Raw genomic sequence first — 26,077 nt, 5'->3', positions numbered from 1 at the left:
TTTTTATTCAACTCCTATTCTCACAGCAATTGAGGTTAATAATATTATTTATTTATTTATTTCACAGTTTATGTACACAGTTACACACACAGAATACAGACAAGAAAAAAAATAGAACAGATAGTACAAAGGCACAGCTTATTTCATTAGAAATCTCTTAAACAAACACATGATGAAACATTTTCTCAATCAAGTTTAAAATTTATAAGGCCACTAACATACAGGATAAGGGCAAGATGATGATAATGATGACTAACAAAAATTTTGATAATTTCCAGGGTGCCTTAGGCAGGAATATATTTAGTAATCATAGAACATCAGTAGATGATGATGACATTCGAGTGGCGAATGACAGAAATGAACAACATAAGCTAGCAGATGATAAAGGGTCTGAGCGGTTGGGACTTTTAATATTGGATGTAAGTATCATTATAATTGTGCTTTTAAGGTTACACTGGGATTCATAAATAGAGGGATTACATTATGTGTATCTATATAGGAAACTAAAAATCGAACTGCGGTAATGTCATAAAATACTGAAGTAGCAGAAACAAATTAAACTATCGCGGGCGGAATTGTAAACTAACTCCTACCTAAGCAAATGTTTCATAAAGCTAAGCGTCCACTTGTCGGTATCGTACGCAACGGACGCAACGCACGCAACGGATCGTAGTATTATTTATATAGAAACTCAAACAAGATGTGCGATGCGTACGATGCGGACAGGTGGACGCACTTGTTTGAGTTACTATATAAATAATACTACGATCCGTTGCGTGCGATACGTCCGTTGCGTACGATACCGACAAGTGGACGCTTAGCTTTACACAACTCCTAACTGCGATTTATAGCTTAATCATTTTTTAAATATAAATATTACCAATTGTACACGCGTGTATGATTCGAAATTGCTTGGAAGTGTTCGGACCATTTTAGGTGCCAGATAGATTTTATTTGAATGTTGATTTAGTAAAATATTCACAAGACTGATATCGTGGTGAATTTGAAGAATTGCTAAGTCGATAATAATACATTTTCAGTACAACGATGACGTACAAACTAGAAGAAGGATGAATGTTAACGACAGCAGCAGACGCGCTGGGAAGAAAAAGAAAAAAGGACGTACTGATAAGAAACATATAGCAAGGCAAGTTGAAAGTGATACACAAGAGGAAGAAGAAGTAGTTAAAAATGAAGAAAAATCACTTAGAGTTCCTGATTCAGAGGAAAGAGGGGAAGAGGAAGAAGTTGAAAAGAAAGTTAAGCCACTTAGAGTTCCTGATTCGGATAAAAGAACGAATGAAGAAGTAGTCGAAGAGAAAGTTGAGCCACTTGATTCGGAGGAAAGAGAGAATGAAGAAGTAGTTGAAAAGGAAGTTAAGCCACTTGATCCGGAGGAAAGAGAAAATGAAGAAGGAGTCGAAAAGAAAGTTAAGCGACTTAATACGGAGGAAAGAGAGAATGAAGAAGTAGTCGAAAAGAAAGTTAAGCCACTTAATTCGGAGGAAAGAGAGGAAGAAGAAGTAGTTGAAAAGAAAGTGAAGCCTCTTAGAGTTCCTGATTCGGAGGAAAGAGATGATGACGGTGATATGAAAAGTGTAGCTACACAATGCATTGCGGATGTGGAAAAGAAAAAAGTCGAATGCACCAAGGCTTGCTTTTGGACGTATGAGGATGTCTGCGAAAGACTCAGCTGCTCCATGAGAGCAAAGAAGTTATTCCGAAAAGAGTGCGAATATAATTGCCGGAAAAATTTCGATCATAGTTCTTGTTTCTAACATTTGGGACAGTTTCTAAGCAAATAAAGATATATATTTTTTTTCCGCCAGATTATGATTTTTTTGAATCCACAGTAATAATTGATCTTAATCAATTCGGTACCTCTCGAAAATATGCAATAATTGAAAGTTTTTGGACACATGAGACTCTTGATTCTGTAATAAATAGAATATACCTATTATACATTTATATTCTTTCACACATTTTTTGTTTAAATAGTATTTCCAAAATACTTACTTAAGATCGTATTAAAGAGACAACAACAATAAAGATAAGATAAGAAAACACACCTGTTTTGCTTTTAACAATTTATCTTGTTTCCAGCACAACCATTTAACAAGACGGAGTTTTGACATAGGTGGTAACTTAAAAGAATCTGACCTTGAAGATGACGATGAAAAGAAAGAAAATGAAGAAGGTACTGAACCCCGAGCTCACGGCAAGAAGAACAAGAAAAAACACCACGACAAAAAGAGAATTGATGTTAAAAAAAATAATTTACGGATGCGAGGAGAGGAAACCGTTGAAAACACTCAAGTACCTAATGCCGAGTGTTTGTTAGAAACTCAACAGGACGTCGAAAAATGCATAATATCCTGCAGAAGAGTTCAAGAAGATGTCTGTGGCCAGCTCAACTGTTCTACCAGATCTCAAAAGGCACTCCGTAAAGAATGTAGCTATAATTGTAGAAAAATCTTCGACGTTAATATTTGTTATTGAAAGTATTAACACTAATGGTATTTGTGCTGTAAATAAACATTGACTTGGCTATTTATTTCTCACTGCAAATGTAATTATATAATCTTATAGTGAGCGTTGACTTGACCATCCGCTATATCCTTATTCCTCATAAGCAGCTCTATCCTTGTCAAATTCAAAATTCCTAGTGCAACTCTTCCTGCATTCCCTCTTCAAGGTTTGTTTAGCTCTTCTAGAACATTTCCGTTTCTTACAAACGTTCTTATATGCGTTCTGACAGGCTTTCGTGCACATATTAGTAGCTTTTCTCAGGCAGTTTCTGTGCCAACGTCTGGTTTCCATATGTTTTCTTGGATCTCTGCCGTACTTGTGCATGTGGTCTTTGGATCTTTGCATAACATCGTCGGGGTAGTCGGCTGATCCTGATAAATCATTTTCCAAAGATAATTCCTGTTCGCTGTTGCCGCTCGAAATGTCAGTACTGGTTGTTTTGTGTCTTGCATCTATGGCAGCCTGGAAATGAGGAATGTGTTCAGTTAATATTTAAGGCTCAAGTTCATAGACAAAATTAACGTCCGTTTTTAACACAACTATTTACTTTGATAAAACGTCAAAACTTATAGTAATCAGTTGTTTTAAGAAAATCAGGCTGACTTTTAAGTCGATTCTGGGTTCGATTAATGAGCCAAAATCGCTCATGGTTTTTAAGAAACTTTGAAAGAGCAGCCCAAGGTTCGGAAGGCGGAAGTTGATGATGATATACTTGGTTAGATAGAAGCGGATATTTCGAATTACCGTCCCTTCGGACGATAAGAAAGGGGAAATAGAAAGGCAAAAAATGCAGTTACTTACAAAAATATTGACAATCGCAAAAAGTATAATAAAATACATGTTCCGTGTGATACGGAAATAAAACAGTATTAAAATTATAACTTTATTTCTAGTAGGTTTTATTATTCAATTTATTTTTATTGATATACCTAACAGTACCAATCTGATTGTATTATGTTGGTAAATATATAAAAACAAAAGGTGTGCTTACCAGTTATTACGTATCTAGGTTCAATATAAACTTTTATATTGAAATAATTAAAATAAAAATCTTACTAAATTGTGCGTATGACCGGCTGACTGAAGCTGGAAATCTAGTAAAGTAGGTAAGGGTCTCGCCAAACTTTTTGGCGACTCGAACGAAACTTCACGCGACGTAGATCACTACGCAAAAACCAGGCCACATGCGTGTAACTGTGTTCGGAATTCAGTTGCAAGTCTCTGAGTCTGGTGAACTATACTGATATCTAGAATTCTAGATGGTGTAATCTTTATTGCGTAAACTTTAATCAAAAGGAAACAATTCTACCAAATAATAGGAAAATTAATTGAAAATCCGATGACGTTAAACAAAGATGGCTGACTTTTATACCCCAGTCACTGCCATGGATTTACACTTCATACTTTATATTGCATTTTTTGGTGTAAGTAGCATTTCATTATACTTTCTTACCTACTGTCACTTGTGAGGTGACGGAAAATAGAAGAGAATGTAATTAGAGCACATGTTGTGCAAGTCCAAATTAAATTATGATGATGGCAGGGGCCCGATTCTCCTAATTTTACTAAGCGACATACGATTCACATTTGACTGCGATTCAATCACGACTCGATTACGATTGAAGCGTATGTGGCATTCCGCTATTTTTTCTTTGAAATAAACGTTTTTATCCATTTCTTTCATTCAATAAGGAATCATTTTGTCTGCAAATGATTTACGATTGCAATATGATTATAGAGCAAACTACCGTATAGACCAAAATCACCAAAATAGCAGACCAATCGCAAACCAATCGAATGTCGTTGGAATACGATTGGTCTCATATTAGTAGCAGAATGCCCGATTTGGTTAAAACTGCTATTGCGATCATATTGCGATTCGATTTCTATTCAATTTTGACATTATTAACTTAAGAGAATCGGGCCCCAGGAGGGCCTATCACTTCATTGGTTACACCTAGTTCTTTACACGTCACTTTTTGTAGTACTGGAATATGTTCTATGACTCAGTGGCCAGAATCAATTTTAGGTGTCAAAGTGCGGGAGAATTTAGCTACGATCCGCCATAATTTTTGTTATTAACTGCCAACTATAAATTGGTTCTCTATTTTATATATCAGTTATCACTCTTGAAATGTACCTGAGTACTTCCAATGGATAGTTACTTACTTCCTCAATTCGCAGTGATGTAAAAAATTGCTGAATTTCAGGCTCTAATAGATGCAAAGGAATTCTTACGAACGGGTAGCGGTGATACTATTAGCATTCCTGAAGATTCAAAAAACGACGAGCCTGATATATTGGCCCTAGTCATTGTGGAGGTAAGCCTTGTTCTAATAAACTGATAATAAAGTCACCGAGCGAATAAAAACTTATGTATACCGCTAGCAAAAAAATCTCCATGTGGTCCTAACTTAGCCATTTACAAACTTTCTTGACGTGGAATTGTACAAGCACACTCGTGTCACCAGCCTCTTGAACTAGGCTACCACGACTTCAATTTAAAATACAAATGTTTTATATTCCAGCATACAGGTTCAGAACAATCAAACAAATCTATCTTAAATGAAAATGAAATGATGGTGCCCTGGGTAGACCATCTAAGTTCCGATTATGACATAGACTCATCAGGAGAAAGTAATTCCGATGAATATCAAGATTCAGACTCCGACTCAGAGTCAGAAATAGACACAAGTACCGAATCCAGTTACTACCACGAAGACGACTATAAAACATCTGATTCCTCCCAAGAAGCTTCAAAAACTACCAATAAGGTAGAAATGTCAGATTATGTTCATGAAGCTGACGTTTTAAGAAAAAGATGGCGGTCCTGTCAAAAGAAAGCGTCGAAAGTTTGCAGAGAAGCATGCGTGGTAGCGTATAAGAATTCTTGTGACGAACATAAATGTAAAAAGAAATTGAAAAGAACTTTGAAGAAACAATGTAAAATGAGCTGCAAGGACTTCTTTCTCTAAATTAATTTTTAGTCTAGGTTAAATGGTAAGTAAATCTAGAAAAAAATTATTAAATAAGGCATATTTATTAGAAAAGTTAAAAAGGCTGTAAATCTAATTGTACGAAAAGAAAAACAAAATATTAACATTTTATTCGTATTTATTTTATAATACATCGATAAAACACAATATTTATAACTGTGATATGATAACATGTTAAATTGTAATTGTTCAAAGAAGACGTTGCTTATTTACGACTTTTATCATCTTTAACAAACATAAGTTTAATGTTAATAAATATTATTGCTTATTTGCATAATGGCTACATTAAAAGAAGTACAAATATCTTTTGTTTCTTTTTTAAATTTTAATTCTAGATGTCATGAATTGTAGTTCTTAATTTTGCAAGGTCCATTTAAAATACAAATTCGTTTACAGAATAAAAACTTTTTGTTGTAAAATAATAAGCTAGTGAAACCATTATGTAAAAAAGCCGAGAAAACTAAACTATACTTATAAAGAAAATGGCCCAGAAATCTTTGTTTCTGCTATAACCGCGAACCTAATTAAGTACCTACTTAAGTAAACTTAATGTTTAATATTGGTAATACTTTCGGACGGAATGTCAAATGGTAATACATAAACATACAATAATTATACATCCTCATGATTATTTATTTGTTTTAATTAAATTATAAATTGTGACATAAAATAAAATTATATTTAATTATTGTAGATTTATTTTCACAACCTAAAAATCTGTCAAAAAGTTCATAAGTATATTAAATTTTAATCTTAAATATTCATTTTCATAAAAATCATTTGTTTTTTTTTACATAATAAAAGGCACGTCGTGAATGGATTTTTTCAAAAGAAAATAATGTTTAAAAAAATACATGTTCGTGTTTGTGGCACTTTTTAAGACACTTTGAAGAGTAAGTAAGCCCAGTCTTACTTAATTAATACATCTTTTATATATACTTTTTAATATTTATATATGTTATCTTTAATGAAACTTATTTTATATATCAGGATTTTATACAATTTGTATTCAATTACTACACTAATGTAGTTTAAATAAACATTCACATTTTGATAATGTGATCCTTATGTGTAACGTTTTAAAGATCATTTTACACAAAATGGTAGCATTTTGGCTTTGGTGTTTACGCCATGAAAAGTCAAGCATTTGATTCTTAATTTGTGTTCCTACAAATTGTAACAAAACCAGACTTTGGCGGCGTACGTCTGTAAGAAAAATAGCGATAGCTAAGTCGCCATTTTGAATTTGAAGCGAAAATTAGAATCATGAATATGTTGACTGTAATTTGACCATGTACTATGTTATTTGAACGTGCGCAATGGTCTAATCTGAACCATGCATGTAAATTGTAAAAAAAAATAACAGTGTTTGAACCATGATAGAAATACTTACTAAACATACCACTGAGTGTAATAATGACCTTTAACTAAAACAATATAATTGACGTTCATCGATATAAAATAATATCTCACAGTTTCCCACCACTAGGACTCCTAGAGCTGCTCTTTATTATCGATGTCACCGATATGTTACCCGAACTACTGAACTGAGGAGGGGGTGACCGGGGCAAAGAAAACTTGGCGTCACTCAAATTCTCCTGACTCAACGACTTTTGCGTCGTAAAAACCGGTATTTTTGACGAAACCCCGGGCGCTGGTTTCGATTTTTCCGCTTTAACCGGTATGTTACTCGGTTTAGCAGAAATTTGCGGTTTATTCGCCGACAACAGTTGTTCGGGAGACCGTAACTGCAACTGGTCTAGTTGCGATAATCTCCGGTTTTCTAGATCTGTGCTCGTGACTATGGTGCCTTTAGGAGATTCGTAGGTAGCTGTGCGGAATTTAATATGACTGTTTCTTGGTAAGTCGAAGTCTGAATGACGTTTCTTTGGTTCGTTCGATTGGTTCGATCGCTTTGCTTCAGCTAGTTGTTTCGCTGAGAAGTGCCTTTCATTGTGAATGAAATCATTCAGCAACTCTATGTCTAACTCGTAGGATAGTGGGGGTTCTTCATATGGCGGCGCTCGCTGTCTACTCGTCACTTTATCCTTACTTTCCTTCTGTTTCTGCATTTGTTCTGTACGCGGTGTCACTACTTGTATCTCTGTGATGTGGTCTTTATGACTGTCAATCTCTTTGCAATCTTTCTGTACGTCTGTCATCGTTGGATTAATAGAGTATCTCGTTTTAGTAACTTCAACAGCATCCCCACTTGAGGTTTGTACATCTTCTAGATCCTGTATAATTCTGATTCCCATTCGAGATAATTCTTCAGGTGTTTTCTGCGACATGAAATTCGGATCATTTTTGAGTTTCTCCATTAAAGCTTGTGCTTGTTCCTCGTTCATTTCTGTTGTGTTTAGTATGATAGTTTCTGTTCTAGTGTAAGCTGGTTCGTCTGTAGTGAAGTGCATATTAGGATTTTGTCTTTTAATTTCGTCCAACACTCTCTTATCGATGTCTTTTACGTCTCCTTCTTCTAATTGTATCTCGTCAATGTTTCCTCCTTTCATGATACCGAAACTGATTTGTTCTACTTGTAACGGAGCTTCAGTTTTCGTAGTCATGTATTTAGTTGATATCTTCTCAACGTTTTGTGTTATGACTTTGTTTCCATACTCGTCTTCGTTCACGTTGACCGTTACAGTTTTCTGTACCGGTTCTTGCGTCATAGTTAGAGACACGTTTGCAGGTTCCATGTATAAGGTCCTTTCTCTCTCATCGTGTCTTCTTCTTATACCTTCTAGAACATCAGGAGGCATCATGCGAATTGTCGGCTCACCAATCTCAATGGATTTTGTATGGTCCTTAAACGTTTTTCTACTAGATTCAACGACTGGTTGAGATTTCTCTGTAGTTATGGTTACAACATTGGTATTATCTTTGGGCTCGGTCCATTCTGAGGAAAATGTTTCCAGTTTCTTATTGTATTTGAGGCTGTTATTGTTTGAACCAACTCTTATGTTACTGACGAAGTCATCGTAATCTTTTACTTTTTCTGTTTGAGATGATTTCAAGTCGAAGTTGACAATATCAGGTTGATGCATTGCAGATTTAAAGGCGTCAGTTTGTGGTGTTTCTTTGCTAGTACTTGCCTCTTGTTTTTCTTTCTCAGAGCTTTGGTCGATGTGAACGTTTAGTATCGGGTTTTTGGCGAGCAGTTTCTTCATCATGTCTGACTTGGGTCTCTCTAAACTGTTTACGTAAGTGTTACGAGACATTTTCAGGTCATCTGGTACATTGGTATCGTACGTCATCGTGAGTTTTTCATCATATTTGGCCGGTGATATTTTGGTATCAGTTACAACCGGTGCGATTTCTTGCGTGCTGTCCAGAGAGCTCATATTACTCCCATCCGATGTGGATTTGGCGAATTCCGATACAAGTTTCAAATGAACTTTCATGTTTTCATCCATTATTCTTCTCGCAAGATGATCTGATGTTTCGTGTTCACTTTCTTTGTACAATTCAAATTCTTTAGGCTTAGTAAAGCTACTTTCTTCGTTTTTCTCCGAATCAACTGAACTTGATGATCCCTTGACTATAGCATCCTCTAAATTGCCAAACTCTGAGCCTTTCTTTAATCTATTCCTCTGGAAAGTGTTCAGTCCTTCCATTGCTGTTGTTTTAGCAATATTCAAACTTAATCTTGGTTCTTTGTGTTTGATAACTACGCCTTTGTCAGCATCTATCATATCAGGTAAATCATCTTCATGTCCTTGATCAAAGAAGGTTGTTTCAACTACAGACATGGCTTTTCGTTTTTTCGGTGAAATTGTGCTTTCCTGATTCTCAGCGTCTTCTGCGGAAATATCTAGACTTTGAGCTCTTTCTAAAGTGCCACTAGCAGGCTTACTAGCTTTAGCTCTCAGTTCAAATCTAGACAGGTCACCAAGAGAAGCAGCTTTGCGCTCATTTTCATCTAACAGTGATGTATTATCTGAAGTGGAATGAACGGTATCATTCATTGGAGAACTATGAATAGTTATATCACTGTTATTGAGTTCAATCGTAGTCGAACCTTTCTCACTTTTATCGCTTTGATTCAAAGATCTTACTGAATGAATATCTTGGTTCGAAGACATGTTAGATTTTGAGTCTTCAAAGAAATTGTTCAGAGAATCGCTTTCACGCTTAAAAGGCTTTGAGACAATATCATAAATGTCATCTTGACTGAAGTTGATAGATTCTTCAAGGCGAGTGGAACTCTTTGCTTTGTTGACTTTTGGTGTTGAGGTATTTATCTGTGATGCTGTGGAAGACCTGTTAGATACAATTGAGTCGTGTAAAAGGCTCGAATGTTGTTTTTCATTGCTCAAGAAATCATTGACATTCTTCAATTGTTCAAGGATGCTATCATCAGTTTTGTTTTTTTCAGGGTCTGGTGGAGAAGGTGCTTTGCCCTTTGATTTCTTCGGCTTGGGAGCTTCTTCTTTCTTATGTTCTACTTTTTCTTTCTCATAGATTAAGTCTGTTGAACTCTTCCTGTTAGATCTTGCTGCTTTTGCAGCATCCAACATCTGTTGGGGTATCTCCTGAGGTATTCCATTTTCGTCTCTTTTAATACCACTAGAGTTCAAATCATTCCTTGCAAAGCTCGTTGTAACTGAAGTTTCAGATGTTCTAGAAGTTTCTAAGCTAACAGTTGTATCAGATTCATTTGTAGTCTTAACTCTAGCGTTAGGAATAGGAGGAGCCATTTTCTCACGACGTTTAGCGACAACAGGTTTCTTAACTTCTGTCTCATTCTCGTGTTTGATTTGTGTTGTTGGCGCAGGCCTTTGCGGTTCAGGCTTATCTATCTCATCCACAGACTTCTTTTCTACGGCAATGACTCCATTTTCTACATTCTTGTGTTTCAATACTCCATCATCAGGTACATTTGGTGGTAGGACTCTGATACCGAATTTCATGCCTCGTTTAGGATCATAATCTCTTTTCTGAACTTCAGACTGTTCGATATGAGTCATAGAAGCGATACCATTTTCTGGTTGAATAATTTGAATGTCATCAGTGGAGTTTCTGTTCTTGTTTCTTTCGGGTTTATTGACTGCTGGTGGGATGTCTGAATATCTGGCTTTGTTTGCAAGTTTGTTATTCTTCTCGTTTTCTCTTTCTAGAGTAGTGTGGCCGTCTTTCTTCTGGTTCTTATTTCTCTCCAGTGTTGTAGATGTGATGATCTTGTCTGATATCATCTTCTTGATGCCGCTCTTCGATTGTTTGGTCTCCAGCGTGGAGTTGTTGGAATGTGATGTGTTTGGTGACCGCGGCGGGTGGAGTAGTCTGCCTTCTTTTTCAAGCTGAAACAAAAGAATTGGTTATTGTAGCTTTTATAAAGAACTTCATATACGTTTATGTACACTTAGTACAGATTCATAAGTGGAGAAGTGCAGTACGTATCACACGTAATGTTGCAATACACATTACTTAATGTAATATTGAATGTTAAAATCCATAATAGAATTGGTCTTAGTTGCCATGATATATTAGTTACATTATTTATGTATTTAAATACAAATCTCACATCTATTACATATTTTTATTTATTATTTTGATCTAAAAACTAAAACCGAAGAGATTTATCCCAGCTAATCATGTTTATAGACATACCAACGCCAGTTCAGATTGGATAAGAAGGGGAAATAGTTGGCATACTTCGAAACTAGTTTAAGTAGCTATTTCCTTGGTCAAGATATTTTCCTCCATGCAAAGTGCTGAGGTACTCTCAATCTTGATCGATTGCGCAACTTTAGAATGCCTTACTGATTATATACTTGAAGGATTATGATTATAGGAACCTGTTTTAGCTTTAATAATGTTACTGTTAACTTGAGTCTGAGAAAATTAAACCAGTAATAGAGGATTCTTTTGAAGAATTGAAATGATTGTTTGTCATATTATTTTCTATAATAATATCCGGTTAGACTGGAAGCCGACCCTTTGGAAAAAGGGCTCGGAGGATGAGTCATATTATTTTCTAACTATTACCTAGCTGTTTCCAGCGAGAACTACTTTCTGCACCTGGATAAAAAGTAGGTTCCTCAAGAAGCTTGAAATCCGGAGATATTTTTGCACAAAGTGATGCGGTTTTAACTTTTAGGTCTCTGTTGTTTAGATCTAAACTGACTTTACCTACTACCTAGTTATACACATATTTCCTAAGCAAATGTCCCTAGCCTTTTCCCAACTATGTTGGGGTCGGCTTCCAGTCTCGCCGGATTCAGCTGAGTACCAGTGTTTTACAAGGAGCGATTCTTATCTCACTGTAGTAAGACTGTTGTCAGACTTACTCGCCTGTGACTACCCGTAACGATTGCTAAGGATGCTCAAAGACAGCCGGGAACTACAGTTTAATGTGCTCTCCCAAACACAGCCATTGGTGTACAAGATATACTGGTTTTCAAGGTATACATCTTTTCCTAAACAAATGCGCGATAAAATTCAATAACATGGTAATAAGCCTTAGTACTATGTATATAAGATAATATCTATAGATTAATCTCGACCTGTCAAACGTCATAACAAAACCTGCTATTGTTTAGTTAATGACACAATAGTCGCATTCCGAACTACAACACTTGTATTCTAAATACACATTGTTAGTTTTGAAAACATGGACATACAACGACGGTTGTGCTTCATAAACTTCCTATAGACGCTCCGTTTAACGTTCAGTGTACTTAGTTTTAGTGTTTACAATACTATAGTTCGGCCATTCAGAGAATGCGTTCCTGACACGTCGCGATTGAACTGACGACGTAACTTTGCAATGGCGTTGCAGTTACGATAAAAATATTTTTGCTGGTTGTTTACCGTTTTAACAATTGAGGAGCATTAAAACAACATTATTATATCAATAATCAATGAATGTTATAATTTTGTGCCAAACTGAGTGTCAAATAACTTGGTAAACAATATTTTTCTAAATCTATACTGCGCTATTACAAGGTTATGTCAGCGGTTTATATTTTGTAGTGCTGTGCTAAAAATAACAGGCAAGTATCGTAATCTGTTCTTATACAGTTATAATATAAAATAATACGTTTTGATTTTCTTTTTAAGAATTGGAAAATAATGGACTATAAGACTTAATTATAACTTTTATGAAAAATAAAAATAAAACTATGACCAAACCGCATTTTTATACTTAGATTAAAAATGGTAACCCCAAATGGCGTTATGGGCCGCCATTTTGTGACGCTAAAACAGTCGTCCGTTGTCGTTTCGTGCGCATAGACCACGTTTTTCAAGTGTTTTCGATCTGTTTTTATTTGATTACCCGGCTTTTGTTAGACCGAGATATCAGGATTGATTCTGTTATTGATAATAATATAATTATACATGTAGGCGAAGATGATGATGAAGACACCACCTCCTCAAGCAAATCGGAGTCTGATTAATATTCTGTTCGAACATTCAATTCAATGTACTTGTAACCAAGAATAAATAAAACAATTTTATTATATGAATATTACCTTTTTTTGGTTTCCACTTAAATAACTAAAATATAAAACAAATGATTCCGCCAATTTAAAACGAAAATAATCTTAAAATAATGCGGCGGTTCATTTTGAAGGAACGGTAACGAACTCAGTTTTATGTTGTGCCCATCACTAGTCGTGACTAACTGATAGGTGTCAGGAACGCATTCTCTGAACGGCCGAGTAACTAGTAGATGATGTTTACTTTAAAATCTCTCTTCCCTGCTATGTATCTCACATGGTGGTGGGATCAGCTTTCCTATTTTAACCGACTTCCCAAAAAGGAGGAGGTTCTCAATTCGATCGTATTTTCTTCTCCACTTCGCTATATCTGTGACATCGCTTTCGGACACTGTTTACTTTAATAACAAGGAAATCTGCCTGTTTGTTACGTAATTATGCTAAAATGGCAAACCAATTGAGACGAAATGTGGCAAAATGATAGATGGTGCCTCGGACCTAAGATACATTATACCCAGGTTATTGAAGTATTCGGGAGAAACGGCATGTGGGTGGAAGCAAGTATGTAAAGAGTAACATAATCTTTGAAATTAAAGCTCGCCTTACTTTAAATTTGTAAAAAGTGACTGTCAGAAGTTCTGACTTCAACTAAAATACTTTATTTATTGAAACAATTTAACATGACCTCTAGCCATTATAGTTCAAGTTAAACATAAGTTTATTTTTAACTTTATTTGTATGCTTACATAATCATGCATACATGTTTTATTCATGAATTAAAGTAAAAACTAGCTTCGTTGGACATTATTATTTTAATACTTAGTATTTACAATGCATCGCCTATTAGATTTATTAATAGTTCATTGAAAAGCGCGCGAAATGACTCCAGTTATGCAAGGCAAAGCTACCTCCTTGGTATTCATTCGGTGTTGCCAGTATGACAATGGCAGGAAATATTTTTGGTATTTCTTTAAGCGTTAATACAAATTCTGAACGCATCTGTAAAGAATGACGCTGTTTAAAAAGCGATCGTCTTTTTATCGTTATTTAATTTTAGGTTAGCCTTAGACCAATGTAGAATTTGGTTTTTCATTGATAGTAGCATGTGCAAATCAATTATTATTGATTAATTTATACAAGTAATCTACAAAATTATCAATAACTAGCTTCTGCCAGCGGTTTCACCCGCTTCCTGTACCGGGATAAAAAGTAGCCTATAGCCTTCCTCGATTAATGGGCTATCTAACACTGAAAGAAATTTTCAAATCGGACCAGTAGTTCCTGAGATTAGCGCGTTCAAACAAACAAACAAACAAACTCTTCAGCTTTATAATATTAGTATAGATAATGTTTTAATGCGAGGCCTTGTAGCTTTCTGCCGTTGTCTTGGTAAAACTGATCATATTTAGATGGAATTTGGTGTAGAAATAGGTACACAAAAAAAAAACAAATAAAGAAATTTATCTATCTGATTGCCACTTTTAACTCAATATTTTTATTTCTAAGTCTTATAAGTACATACGTAATCTCACTTCATACATAAATCAAACAATTGTACGTAAAAGAAAATCAATCAAAACGTCAAAGAAAGTTGGCAAAGAAAATATCGACACCGTGGGAAAGCCACGGCTGCAAGAAAGTTCTGTGTGCCGGTAATGCACTTTCCAATGCACCTGAGTGATAGAATAGTTCATGTTAGAAGTGCTAAAAGGTTGGCATATTTAAATAAACTACTGACGAGGCTATACCTTATTATGTTTAAATCAAAGTCAAATCATTTATTTCATTTAGGCCGTTACAAGCACTTATGAACGTCAAAAATATAACTAAGGACAATGCCAGGGTGTGGGCTCAAAGTTTGCCCAGCAGTGGGAGTAGTTTCAGCTGGTTCCATAGTGCACTCTGAACACGAAATCCAAATATTTTTGAAATCGGTCCCAGAGGTCCCGAGAAAAACCGGTTCAAATGGTCTCCATAGATAGTCACTTAACAAAGCCTGAGCCATTAGCCCAGTAGTGAAAGTGGTGGAAATTCGTTCTTTACTGCACTGTTAACACGAAATCCAAATATTTTTGAAATCGGTCCCAGAGGTCCCGAGAAAAACCGGTTCAAATGTTAAACTTGATCAGTCACTTTATAAAGTCCAAGCCATTTGCCCAGTAGTGGGAATGGTTAGAATAGGTTCTTTACTTCACTCTTAAGACGGAATCCAAATATTTTTGAAATCGGTCCCAGAGGTCCCGAGAAAAACCGGTTCAAATGTTAAACTTGAACAGTCACTTTATAAAGCCCAAGCCATTTGCCCAGTAGTGGGAATGGTTAGAATAGGTTCTTTACTTCACTCTTAAGACGGAATCCAAATATTTTTGAAATCGGTCCCAGAGGTCCCGAGAAAACCCGGTTCTAATGTCCAACTTGAACAGTCAGTTTATGAAGCCCAAGCCATTTGCCCAGTAGTGGAAATTGTTAAAATAGGTTCCATAGTGCACTCTGAACACGAAATCCAAATATTTTTGAAGTCGGTCCCAGAGGTCCCGAGAAAAACCGGTTCAAATATTCTCCATAGATAGTCACTTAACAAAGCCTGAGCCATTTGCCCAGTAGTGAAAGTGGTCGAAATAGGTTCTTTGCTGCACTGTTAACACGAAATCCAAATATTTTGGAAATCGGTCCCAGAGGTCCCGAGAAAAACCGGTTCAAATGTTAAACTTGAACAGTCACTTTATAAAGCCCAAGCCATTTGCCCAGTAGTGGGAATGGTTAGAATAGGTTCTTTACTTCACTGTTATCACGAAATCCAAATATTTTGGAAATCGGTCCCAGAAGTCCCGAGAAAAACTGGTTCAAATGTTAAACTTGAACAGTCACTTTATAAAGCCCAAGCCATTTGCCCAGTAGTGGGAATGGTTAGAATAGGTTCTTTACTTCACTCTTAAGACGGAATCCAAATATTTTTGAAATCGGTCCCAGAGGTCCCGAGAAAACCCGGTTCTAATGTCCAACTTGAACAGTCAGTTTATGAAGCCCAAGCCATTTGCCCAGTATAGGGAATGATTAAAATAGGTTTTTTACTTCACTCTTAAGACGGAATCCAAATATTTTTGAAATCGGTCCCAGAGGTCCCGAGAAAAACCAGTTCTAATGTTAGCCAGTCATTGTTAGCAAGCCATTTTAAGCAGCCACAAACCTAACAACCTCTTTTCTTGATAGATAGAGATATATATATCAGATAGATAGTGGTTTCACTGTTAACAGGATAAAAAAAAAAAAAACAGAAATAGACGTTTAAAGGTAATTGTTGTTTCTCTTGCTTTTCAGTCTCTATCTACCACAATCAGTCCTAAGTTCGAGTAGCGTCATGCAATTAATATCCTTAATGGCAATGGAAAAATCTTATCAAGACGAATAAAATAAGCTCAAACACGAGGTAGTAAATAGATACCGTTGAGGAGTTCCCTCGTCTCACTGTCGTCTCCATCGTCAGGTCAGGTCTTAACCTCCACAGTTTTGTGGTGTCGGAGACATATACCCGATTGACAAGTTTTTATTCGATATGTGCTTACAATTTCCGAGAGTTCCATAATGTTTTAAGGTTTCTATCACCAGACCCTGGACCCTGGAACTATTTGGAAAGTAAATCCTTTTAAACAATAAAATGATTGTTTAAATCGGTTGGTAAACGACGGAGTTATGCACGTACTTACGTAAAAAGAATACAAACGAACTGAGAAACTCCTCCATTTTTTGAAGTCGGTAAAAAAAAATCTCGTTCAATACCTCGTATTTGTCGATTAATATTATAATGCATTTCAATTAAGGTAATAAAAGTGGAATAGTTAAGAGTTCGTAAGCATATTTTTCGTAGTATTGAATAAGAGTCAAACCAGTTTTTCTCAGCACTCCTGGGATAGATTTCGAAATATTTCGGTCTGGGACCTATTATAAGCCTATGGAACATAATACACTATGCAGTTACTGTGGGCAACTCTTGAGCCCAACTTCCATACAAAGAATAGCATTGTCCTTTGATTCTAGTTCAACTAGTTGTTAAATATTTTCTCAGTGAAATATTTTAAATACATTAGGTGAAGTTGACTAAGGAATGTTTACAAAACAGGTACCTAATCCTTAGTGATATTTAAGTCTCACTTTGAAGATTAAGTTAGGTAGTGCATAATTTTGGCCCAATCACAATGATGAAACTTGAACTATCATGGTTGTGCCGGGAAGTGGGTCAAATTAAGATTCTAAGATTTTCTTACCTACATAGTTACAAGGGAAGTTACTATAAGAAAACCAGAGTAACTGTGGTCTGGATTTAGGTTAATTTACAAGACTCATTGGTCTCTGTTAAAATCTAGACTTCAGCTTTCCTGACAACAACTTTTAGTGTCCAAATAGAAATGAAATAAATGCTTTATTGGCTAAATCTCAATTCTGAAACGTCCCTAGCTTCGAAGCTGAACTCTGAAGGTTCAAAATCATTCTTTAAAACCGTCAAGTTTCAACTGTTTTATGGAGCTAGATGATTTTCCATGTAGGTATGTTACCAAAATAATAATTCTCTAATGCCACTCACCGTGCTAACATCGCCCGTAGATCCAGCCCTCTTCAGCAGCGGATGGTGCACCCCCCGCCCCGCGCCGCTGGCTCTCCCCCCCTCGACCACCTCCAGCTCCACAGGGTACGGAGACGCGAGGGACAGGATCGACACGGCGTCCTCTAGAGGAGTGCCCGTAAACTCGATCTTGATCGACTTGATTTTATCGCCTGGAAATTGCGAGATGGATTTTGGTTAAATAAAATAAATTTAGTTTTTATCGTTACTAATGAAATATATAGGTCTCTATATCTAGAATATATGTACCAATATAATATAGAGGAAACATTTTTTATTGTAACCCTTAATGATCCGAAACAACTGATCCCATTTGAAAAAATATTCCATGTCGGAAAGCCACACTATCCCCGTAATTGCCATAGGGCACGGGTGAAACCGCGGGAAAACAGCGAGTAAATAATATAAATACAGATTGTTTATTTGTTTGTTAACAATATTATTTCGCTTAATTACTACGTCTAGACATCAGAACATACGCAAACAAAGTATCTGCAGTGAATATGATACAATGAGAGATGAAGTGAATAAGAATATGAAAATTCGTAAATAAAAATATATGAAATTCCACCAAAACCAATTCAGTCTAATTAAAAATGATGACTTATTTTCCGATATATATCTACACAGATCAGCATACTAAGCAAGTGATTTATTTGACTTTTTACGATTCACTTTCAAACTTGAAAACGTTCATATTTGCATGCATCACATACCTCGTTTATTCACAACTTGCTTCTGCCCGCGAATTCGTCCACGCGAATTTACGATCCCCATTCTATTATTTTTGTTCATTCTGCTATTTGAAAACCCCACAAAACAAACACTATGAAAACCGGTTGAGCAGTTCTCAAGTTATAAGTGTACCAACTAACACGACTTTATTACGTATATTTAAACTATTATTTACGTGAATAAAGAAACAAAAGCAATTCTGTTATGAGGCCGTGACCATGCACTTGATGTTAAGAATGAAAACTAATGATTTCAGACTGAAATCTTCAAAGATTCAGACCTTGGCAGTTAGCCAGGTATATTCTTGTATGATTAGGCATAATTATCTAGACTGAAAATAGGAATTACCTACTCTTGTCGTGAATGTAATTTTGATTTGTGGTTGTATTGCCAAAATTGAAAATGATATCGCGTTTATATGTCAGTCAAATGATGTAATTTAGCCTAAGAACTTATTCATGACCGTAAGAATATACCAAAGAAAACGAGGTAATCAAAAGTAGCTTCATATCGCGGTTTCACCCGCATCCCCATAGAACTACTTCCTACATCTAGATAAAAACCAGTAGGTAAATATGTACACTGCTATGTAAGCAATACTTATTACTGCCAAGTTTCAACGAAATCAATCCAGTAGTTTTTACTGGAAAGAGTAACAAACATACATCCTTAAAATTTCCGCATCTCTTATATTGGTATGGTAAGATTAATAGGGGATGAAATGAGGAACTCATTATTAACTAGATCAACAGACGCGACATGGTGGCATTATAAAAAAAGGCGCGATGTCTAGAAAGTCTGTCGCCGACCTCACAAATGTCAGACGTAATGTCTTTTCTGACATTAAAGTGGTTCCACGTCGTTTAACGTACGAAAAACCGTAAATGTACAAAAAAACTCGGTTAATCTGTTACCGTTTTGACTAATTTGCAAACGTGTTGTTAGTTTAATCTGAGTTTGTTGCTGTATTTCATGACACGAACAATTTTGTTGGTCATCTTTGGGCATTCGAAAGTATGAAACTAAGTCGAGTTTCACCTGTCTATGTCTGATTTCGGTTCTAAAGTAATCAACAATTTAAGTCTCGTGTGTTAGCGCCAGTGACACAGTGGCTGGTCCAATCACAATCAGGGGTCGTCAGGCTTGTTTGAGAAAACTTCAACAGTTGGCTTGAACTACTGACTGAGGCTCACTTCATTACCTGGTTGTTCAGATTCAGCAGGGCCGCTCTAGACTTGACACTTTTCCTAACTTGTGGCAAAATCCGTGAAGTCGCGAGCCCATAGCTTCACCCGACACGAGTAGTTAGAAGCTATTGTATAGAAGCTAGTACATTACCTGGTTGTAGTTTAGCGGCTGCAGCAGGGCCGCTCCGCAGCACGGAGTGGACGTGCACGCCGTCGCGCGCGCCGCCTCCGCATCGGAAGCCGAGCCCCGTGAAGTCGCGAGCCCATAGCTTCACCCGACGGATTCGTGCTCGCTGCAGACAAAAATATGTTAGGCTTTAGTATTTTAGTTCGAGAAACGAAATCGAGTTTATTTGAGTTCAAAGTCAAAAGACAAAAAGTACGTGGATCGTTTTCGGATAAACGTACGGTAGACTGCACATCAGTGGTAACTGTCATGCACCTTAACTCAATAGTAATAAGTACGATTTTCCTATAAAACTGTTACCACTGACCTGAAGTTGACTGTACTAAGACGGAAAGAGAATATCAAGTAAGTAAAGGTTTTCGGGCTCTCGAGTATCTCATGAAGAAGAATAGTCTTATTATATAGGTTCCATTAACCTCAACCCCAAACAAGCTCTCAGCTGTCTGAAAATTAGTGAGTTTCAACATGCTACGATCTTAAATTTTCACTGAAAGCATCGTATTTTCGTAGAAGTTACGTAGCTACTACATAAAACAAAACGTTTGAAGAACCATAAAGATCTTGTACTATGTATGTATGTACATAGGTAAGGTGCCTTTAAGAACCCATAAGTACCATTCTACTCAACATTCCTTTTACAACATTTCCTTTGCAAAAATTATTATCACTAGACTTCAATAGTCGATCAATAGGCGATTCAATGCAAATGAAATGAGCTCGTCTAGTCTCGAACTTATAAAACTATTGCAGAAAGAGTTGAATACAAAAGCTGAAGCGATAAACACTGGTTTTATCTATCCCCATCATTTATATTAAAAAAAAAAAAGTATAGAATTTATATTTCCACTATAAGAAGTATTTTCTGAAGACTAATGTGACTGAAGCAAAATTTTTAGGGTTGTAGGTACTGAACCAAAATGGTAGAAGGAACTTTTATGGCCTTACTACAAAAACTTTAACCACTGTTTTACACTTGTCTAAAAAAAATGTGGCTCCAAAATGAACCATATGTCAACGTCATAATTTGACATTTTTTTAGACAAGTCTTAAACTGACGTTAAAAAGTTTTTGTGGTAAGACGGTAATCGTTCAATATTATTATCGGTCATCGCTAGTCTGGTGTGTTTGATTCAATGTTTTTTTTTAAAGATGATAAAGATCACAGATTCTATTATACATATCTATAGTTCAGTTAAAATACATAAGTAATCAATTCACATTGTCTCGAAGTTAGTTATTATAGAGACTTTGCATATGGAGTCAAAATGTACATGGTTCTTGTCAAATGGCTGAACTTCAGGGGGCGAAGTTATTTTCCAAAAAATATAGGTAGTTGAGTAAGGCGTCGTCCTAATTGGCAGCGATCGCGCGATGGCGCGATGCGTTTTTCATTTAAGACGTCGTCCTAATTGACAGCGATTGTACGATGACACGATGCGTTCTCGTCGTTCGATGAGTTCAAACATACAGATTTCATCAAAGTGTCCTATTTGAACCTCGCAAGTGAGATAGTGAGATCGTGAGATGAAAAACGCATCGCGCCGTCGCGCGATCGCTGCCAATTAGGACGACGCCTAAGACTGGTAAGTTGACTTAAACAAAGATAGATATTTTCATGAGTATGTGTGTGTACAATGCTAGATTCTAATCCGTTCAGCCAATGCTTAGTCAATTATCTCGAACAAAAAATAGTTAAATACTTAATTATCGTTGTTCTTACGGACAGTGATGACTTGACCTTCAAGCCTGACACTGATGACGTTAGTCTATAGTCTATGACATCATCAGCCAAGAAGTTGGTCCTGCATCCGTTTGTGGCAGCCATTTTGTTATATGCAAGAATATATAATATGTAAGTGCTTACTTTATTGCATGAATTTACATAAGTAATAAAAATAACTAGGTACAGTGTTTTATTTACTTACTGTAATTTTATTTTTAGCGTTATAAACAATTCATACTAGGACGTAGTTATGCAGAAACGTTCCAACCCACTGCACGCGTAAATGCTTATACTTATCTCAAATTCAACTTGAATTTGAGATATAAGCATTTACGCGTTTCAGTTGTATTCTTTTTTATTCTAACTAGTAAAGATACTAGAGGTTTTATTGTTGAATTATATTGAGTTTTGATAACCATATGCTAAATTTTAGGCTGTTCAATCACAATAACTCGATTCCGGGTGACTTGTGGGTTGGAACGTTTCTGCATAACTACGTCCACTACATCTTTGATTTTTTGACGAAAAAATCTGTCTGTCAAAAATGGTCTAAGATGGGGTAGCATACACACGTCTAGTAAAAACCGACTACAAGAGATATGATAAGATGCATTATAAAAAGATCCAAAAAAGTACTAATATGTGACTATTTCTGAACTTTCAATACAGGTCACGTAAAACTGCTGATCCTGCTTGTGATCTCTCTCCGGTCGTGTCGCATTGCCGTCACATCGGGCTATGAGAGTGAAAGAATAGTGAGTGCACCTCTGTGTCTACTTTTATTTGACTAATATAACTTGTGCGTAGATTCTTACATATTGTGTCACACTTCAATTGTTAGAGAATAACACGTTGTAAAGTAATGATTCTCCTTCATTGTTCACTACTTCACAATCGTTATCATTGATACCTACTAGAAATAACAATATCTACTTTGTTTTATTAATAACTATCTACTTACTACAAGTAGGTTAACATACGATTACAAATTGTTATTTTAGAATTACTTGAATAATAACCACGAATCGAATCTATAAATGTCATCATCATCATCATCATCTCAGCCATAGGACGTCCACTGCTGAACATAGGACTCCTCCTTTGATCTCCACAGATACCTGTTGGAAGCGACCTTCATCCAGCGTCTTCCGGCGACCTTTATAAGGTTGTCTGTCCACCTCGTTGGTGGACGTCCTACGCTGCGCTTGCTAGTCCGTGGTCTCCACTCCAGCAGTTTTCGGCCCCATCTGCCATCTGCTCTGCGAGCAATATGGCCTGCCCATTGCCACTTCAACTTGCTAATCCGATGGGCTATATCGGTGACTTTGGTTCGTCTACGGGTCTCCTCGTTTCGGATTCGATCACGTAGAGAAACACCGAACATCTATAAATGTGCTTTTGACTAATTAAAGAGCAACATAAAAAACATGCGTCTTATAACCCTACTAGTTGCGAAAAAAAACTACATTGACCTCAAAATATTACCCCCAAATATGGCGCTATCCGTTCATATGGCAACACTTTTGGTAGGCTTGACGACCTTGTTTGCAGCCTTTAGGTTAGTATAAATAGTTCAACTCAGATTTGCGCGCGGCCCTATGTGTGCGTCGGCTTGTAAATATACAACTTTCATTCGTGTGACAGTGACGTCGTCCGAGCATGACGTGTTCTTATCGCTTTTTGTTATGGGTACAGTCGTTTACGAAAATGTCTAGTTCTTCACGGAGAAAATGTTTAAGGAGTCAGGTAGCGTTTCAAAAAATGAAACAACATTCAAAGCTTTTTATGATTACATTTTACAGTTTTTCATTATTTTCTCATAAGTTTTTTCAAATTGACGTTGACAGTATCTAAGAAATAAATGAGGTGAAATATCTAAGATGAATTAAATACTTCTTACATATTTTCTAGATCTCGGGGTACACGGACAATAAATAAAAGTGTGGACTAAGAATGTAAAAAGACGTATAATCTAGTATAATAATGTAAACAAAATGTGTGGGGAATTTAAAAAAATAATATTGCTTCGCATAATGTCGACCAAAATAAGACGGAAATAATGAAACTCATAAATGAACGTTTAAGTCATATTGATGAAGGGCTGTTGGGTGGGTGTCGTGGTGGCCTAGTGGGTAAAGGACCAACCTCTCAAGTACGAGGGCGCGGGTTCGATCCCAGGTCAGGCAAGTACCAATGCAACTTTTCTAAGTTTGTATGTACTTTCTAAGTATATCTTAGACACCACTGACTGTGTTTCGGATGGCACGTTAAACTGTAGGTCCCGGCTGTCATTGAACATCCTTGGCAGTCGTTACGGGTAGTCAGAAGCCAGTAAGTCTGACACCAGTCTAACCAAGGGGTATCGGGTTGCCCGGGTAACTGGGTTGAGGAGGTCAGATAGGCAGTCGCTTCTTGTAAAGCACTGGTACTCAGCTGAATCCGGTTAGACTGGAAGCCGACCCCAACATGATTGGGAAAAAGGCTCGGAGGATGGAGGATGGATGATGAAGGGATGTTGGGTAATACTTGTCGACATGTACAAAAGAAAAAAGAAAAATACTATAGACATTTTGACATGGAGTCAAAATTTATAATTTACCTCGGTGAGAGTAGCGAATCCGAAAATTCATCATTTGATTTTTCAAGTAGCGATTCAGAATCATTATAAATAAATAAACATTAAATTACGTAATAACTGTTTTTCTTTAAACAGCCGTAACCCCTAAATAACTGTATTTGTACCCGACTGTACCTCTTGTCACGCACACAAAGTCACTGTGTATGTACAAGGGTTACCCACATATAAGGCCGCGCGCAAGACTGAGTTGAACTTACTTATAGCTACCATTAAAAGTTAAATAAGTAGGTACTTTATCATATTTAAAGCGCAGAGTCAAAGGCAACTAAATAAAGTTCAATTTACAATCTATTTTTACCAATTAACGCATGCCATGCAGCAATAGGTCCATATAAGTTGTAACCTTTTAAGGATGAGAGATCAAGCTTTAATTCCTATTTCTCCATTTGCCATATTCTCGTTCATTTCGGTAATTCTTTTGAAGATCCCCTAACCATGAGAAACTTAGTCCCATCAAACGTACATAGATACTTTTCAGATGTTTTTCCTCCTTGAACTTCAAAAGTAAACAAAGAATAAATCTGTTAACATTTCTAACCACTGCCCTCTATTGCATTGTTTATTTTAAATTCGTTCTCAAGTGTAAGATTGTGTACATTTGATATCATATCGCCGAATCTGATCTGTTCATCTTGACATTGAAATGAATGAAGAATTATGACAGGCTAGTTTTTGTTTTTATATCTTGTTTTTTTTTTGTGCAATCTTGCTTTTATACTTTTATCTTTTTGTGCAGACTGCAGTATTGATAGATGATTTTTGCGTGTATGTGTTTTAAGCATATCAGGTTTTTTCTTACAACCAATTGGATTCTGCATAAAGTGCAATCATAAATGCTTTGGTAGTCAGAATTTTTCGACGTTTTCATGTTTTCACAGCAGTAACGTAAAATGTGTCTGTCACAGAATTATGAAAATAATAGAAGTCATATTTTTCGACCTGCATGGATCAAGTTATCAAACTCTCTGGCTTGTGACTACCCATAACGACTGCCAAAGATCAAAGGTATTCAAATGAAAAGCGGGAGCCACCAATTTCACGTGCCTTAACGAACACAGAGGAACTCATCATGACAAGATGGTCACTGCACTAAGCGTAACTTAACTTTATTATTGTCTAGCTTCTGCCAGCGGTTTCACCCGCATCCCGTGGAAATCTCTGCATGAACCCGGATAAAAAGTAGCCTATAGCCTTCCTCGATAAATGGGCTAGCTAACACTGAAAGAATTTTTCAAATCGGTCCAGTAGTTCTTGAGATTAGCGCGTTCAAAGTAACAAACTCTTCAGCTTTATAATATTAGTATAGATAGACCCGTGTGGCTATTACTTAGAGCTCCTCTTAAGCATTCACAACCTAACTTCATCTAACGATTACCTACGAAGTTCCAAGGTAATAACCGACAAACTATAATTATATTTTAATAGTTTAAGGAATATTCCGAGAGATGACTAACTTTATAGCGGTTTAAAGCACTTAATCTTAAGATTTAGGTTAACTGGCGTCATTGGAACGTCTCGTTAAAAACTGTTCAACAACCGGTTTTAGTTAATAATGGTTTGATGTTTTCTTAATTGTTATCGTGGATGGGATGGGATGAACTTTTTTTAACTGTCTAACACTTAAAACTGGGAAAATCTATAGGAATACCTACTATATACCTTATTACTAGCTGATCCTGCGAACTTCGCTGAACCTTCCCTGGACCTCTACAAATATTTTACAACCAAAAAAAGCCAAATCGGTCCAGCCATTCTGCAGTTTTAGTCACACTAACGAACAGAAATTCATTTTTATATATATAAGATAATTAAGTATGTATAGATCGACAGACAAGGATATTTATGAATATGACTGGAAGGTAACCTAATGCAAGCTATCTTCTGAAGATCGAAAATCTCTGTACCTACAGAATCGATTTTGAAAAAATCTTTTACCAATCAAAATCCTCAACATTTTGTGAGCGTCATAGTCTATTTGTTTTATCCTGGTTCTCCCAGCAGTTGCAATAAGTAAGAAATATA

The 26,077-nt window shown here is 36.3% G+C and overlaps 2 protein-coding genes across 3 annotated transcripts in view; one reads left to right on the top strand and one right to left on the bottom strand.

Moving 5' to 3' along the window:
* The first annotated feature begins 236 nt into the window (after positions 1 to 236).
* LOC124642892 (cilia- and flagella-associated protein 251-like) lies at positions 237 to 2,499 on the top strand. The gene is made up of 3 exons (XM_047181640.1): positions 237 to 419; positions 1,041 to 1,706; positions 2,104 to 2,499. Exons 1-3 carry the CDS (start codon positions 237 to 239, stop codon positions 2,497 to 2,499), a joined length of 1,245 nt encoding a protein of 414 aa, XP_047037596.1.
* A 3,126-nt stretch (positions 2,500 to 5,625) lies between these two features.
* The window catches only part of LOC124642952, a 75,282-nt gene continuing 54,830 nt past the window's right edge, over positions 5,626 to 26,077 (bottom strand). Inside the window, exons 3-5 of one of the 2 annotated variants that reach the window (XM_047181751.1) lie at positions 19,659 to 19,800; positions 17,547 to 17,737; positions 5,626 to 10,825 (exon numbers count right to left, since the gene is read on the bottom strand). In XM_047181751.1, coding sequence (XP_047037707.1) covers positions 6,995 to 10,825; positions 17,547 to 17,737; positions 19,659 to 19,800 — 4,164 coding nt within the window. In that variant the 3' untranslated portion in view covers positions 5,626 to 6,994. Of the gene's footprint in view, positions 10,826 to 17,546; positions 17,738 to 18,301; positions 18,486 to 19,658; positions 19,801 to 26,077 lie in introns of those variants that run through there. The other variant, XM_047181753.1, reaches the window with a different exon arrangement.

The sequence above is a fragment of the Helicoverpa zea genome, chromosome 26, assembly GCF_022581195.2.
Source record: "Helicoverpa zea isolate HzStark_Cry1AcR chromosome 26, ilHelZeax1.1, whole genome shotgun sequence".
NCBI classification, from domain to species: Eukaryota; Metazoa; Arthropoda; class Insecta; order Lepidoptera; family Noctuidae; genus Helicoverpa; species Helicoverpa zea.
This window is presented reverse-complemented; position numbering and strand designations above follow the sequence as displayed.

Coding starts and splice junctions, on each gene's coding strand:
- LOC124642892 (XM_047181640.1), top strand. CDS start 237: ATGATGATAATGATGACTAACAAAAATTTTGATAATTTCCAGGGTGCC. Junction 420..1,040: donor TGGGACTTTTAATATTGGAT/GTAAGTATCATT, acceptor ATACATTTTCAG/TACAACGATGACGTACAAAC. Junction 1,707..2,103: donor GACTCAGCTGCTCCATGAGA/GCAAAGAAGTTA, acceptor TCTTGTTTCCAG/CACAACCATTTAACAAGACG.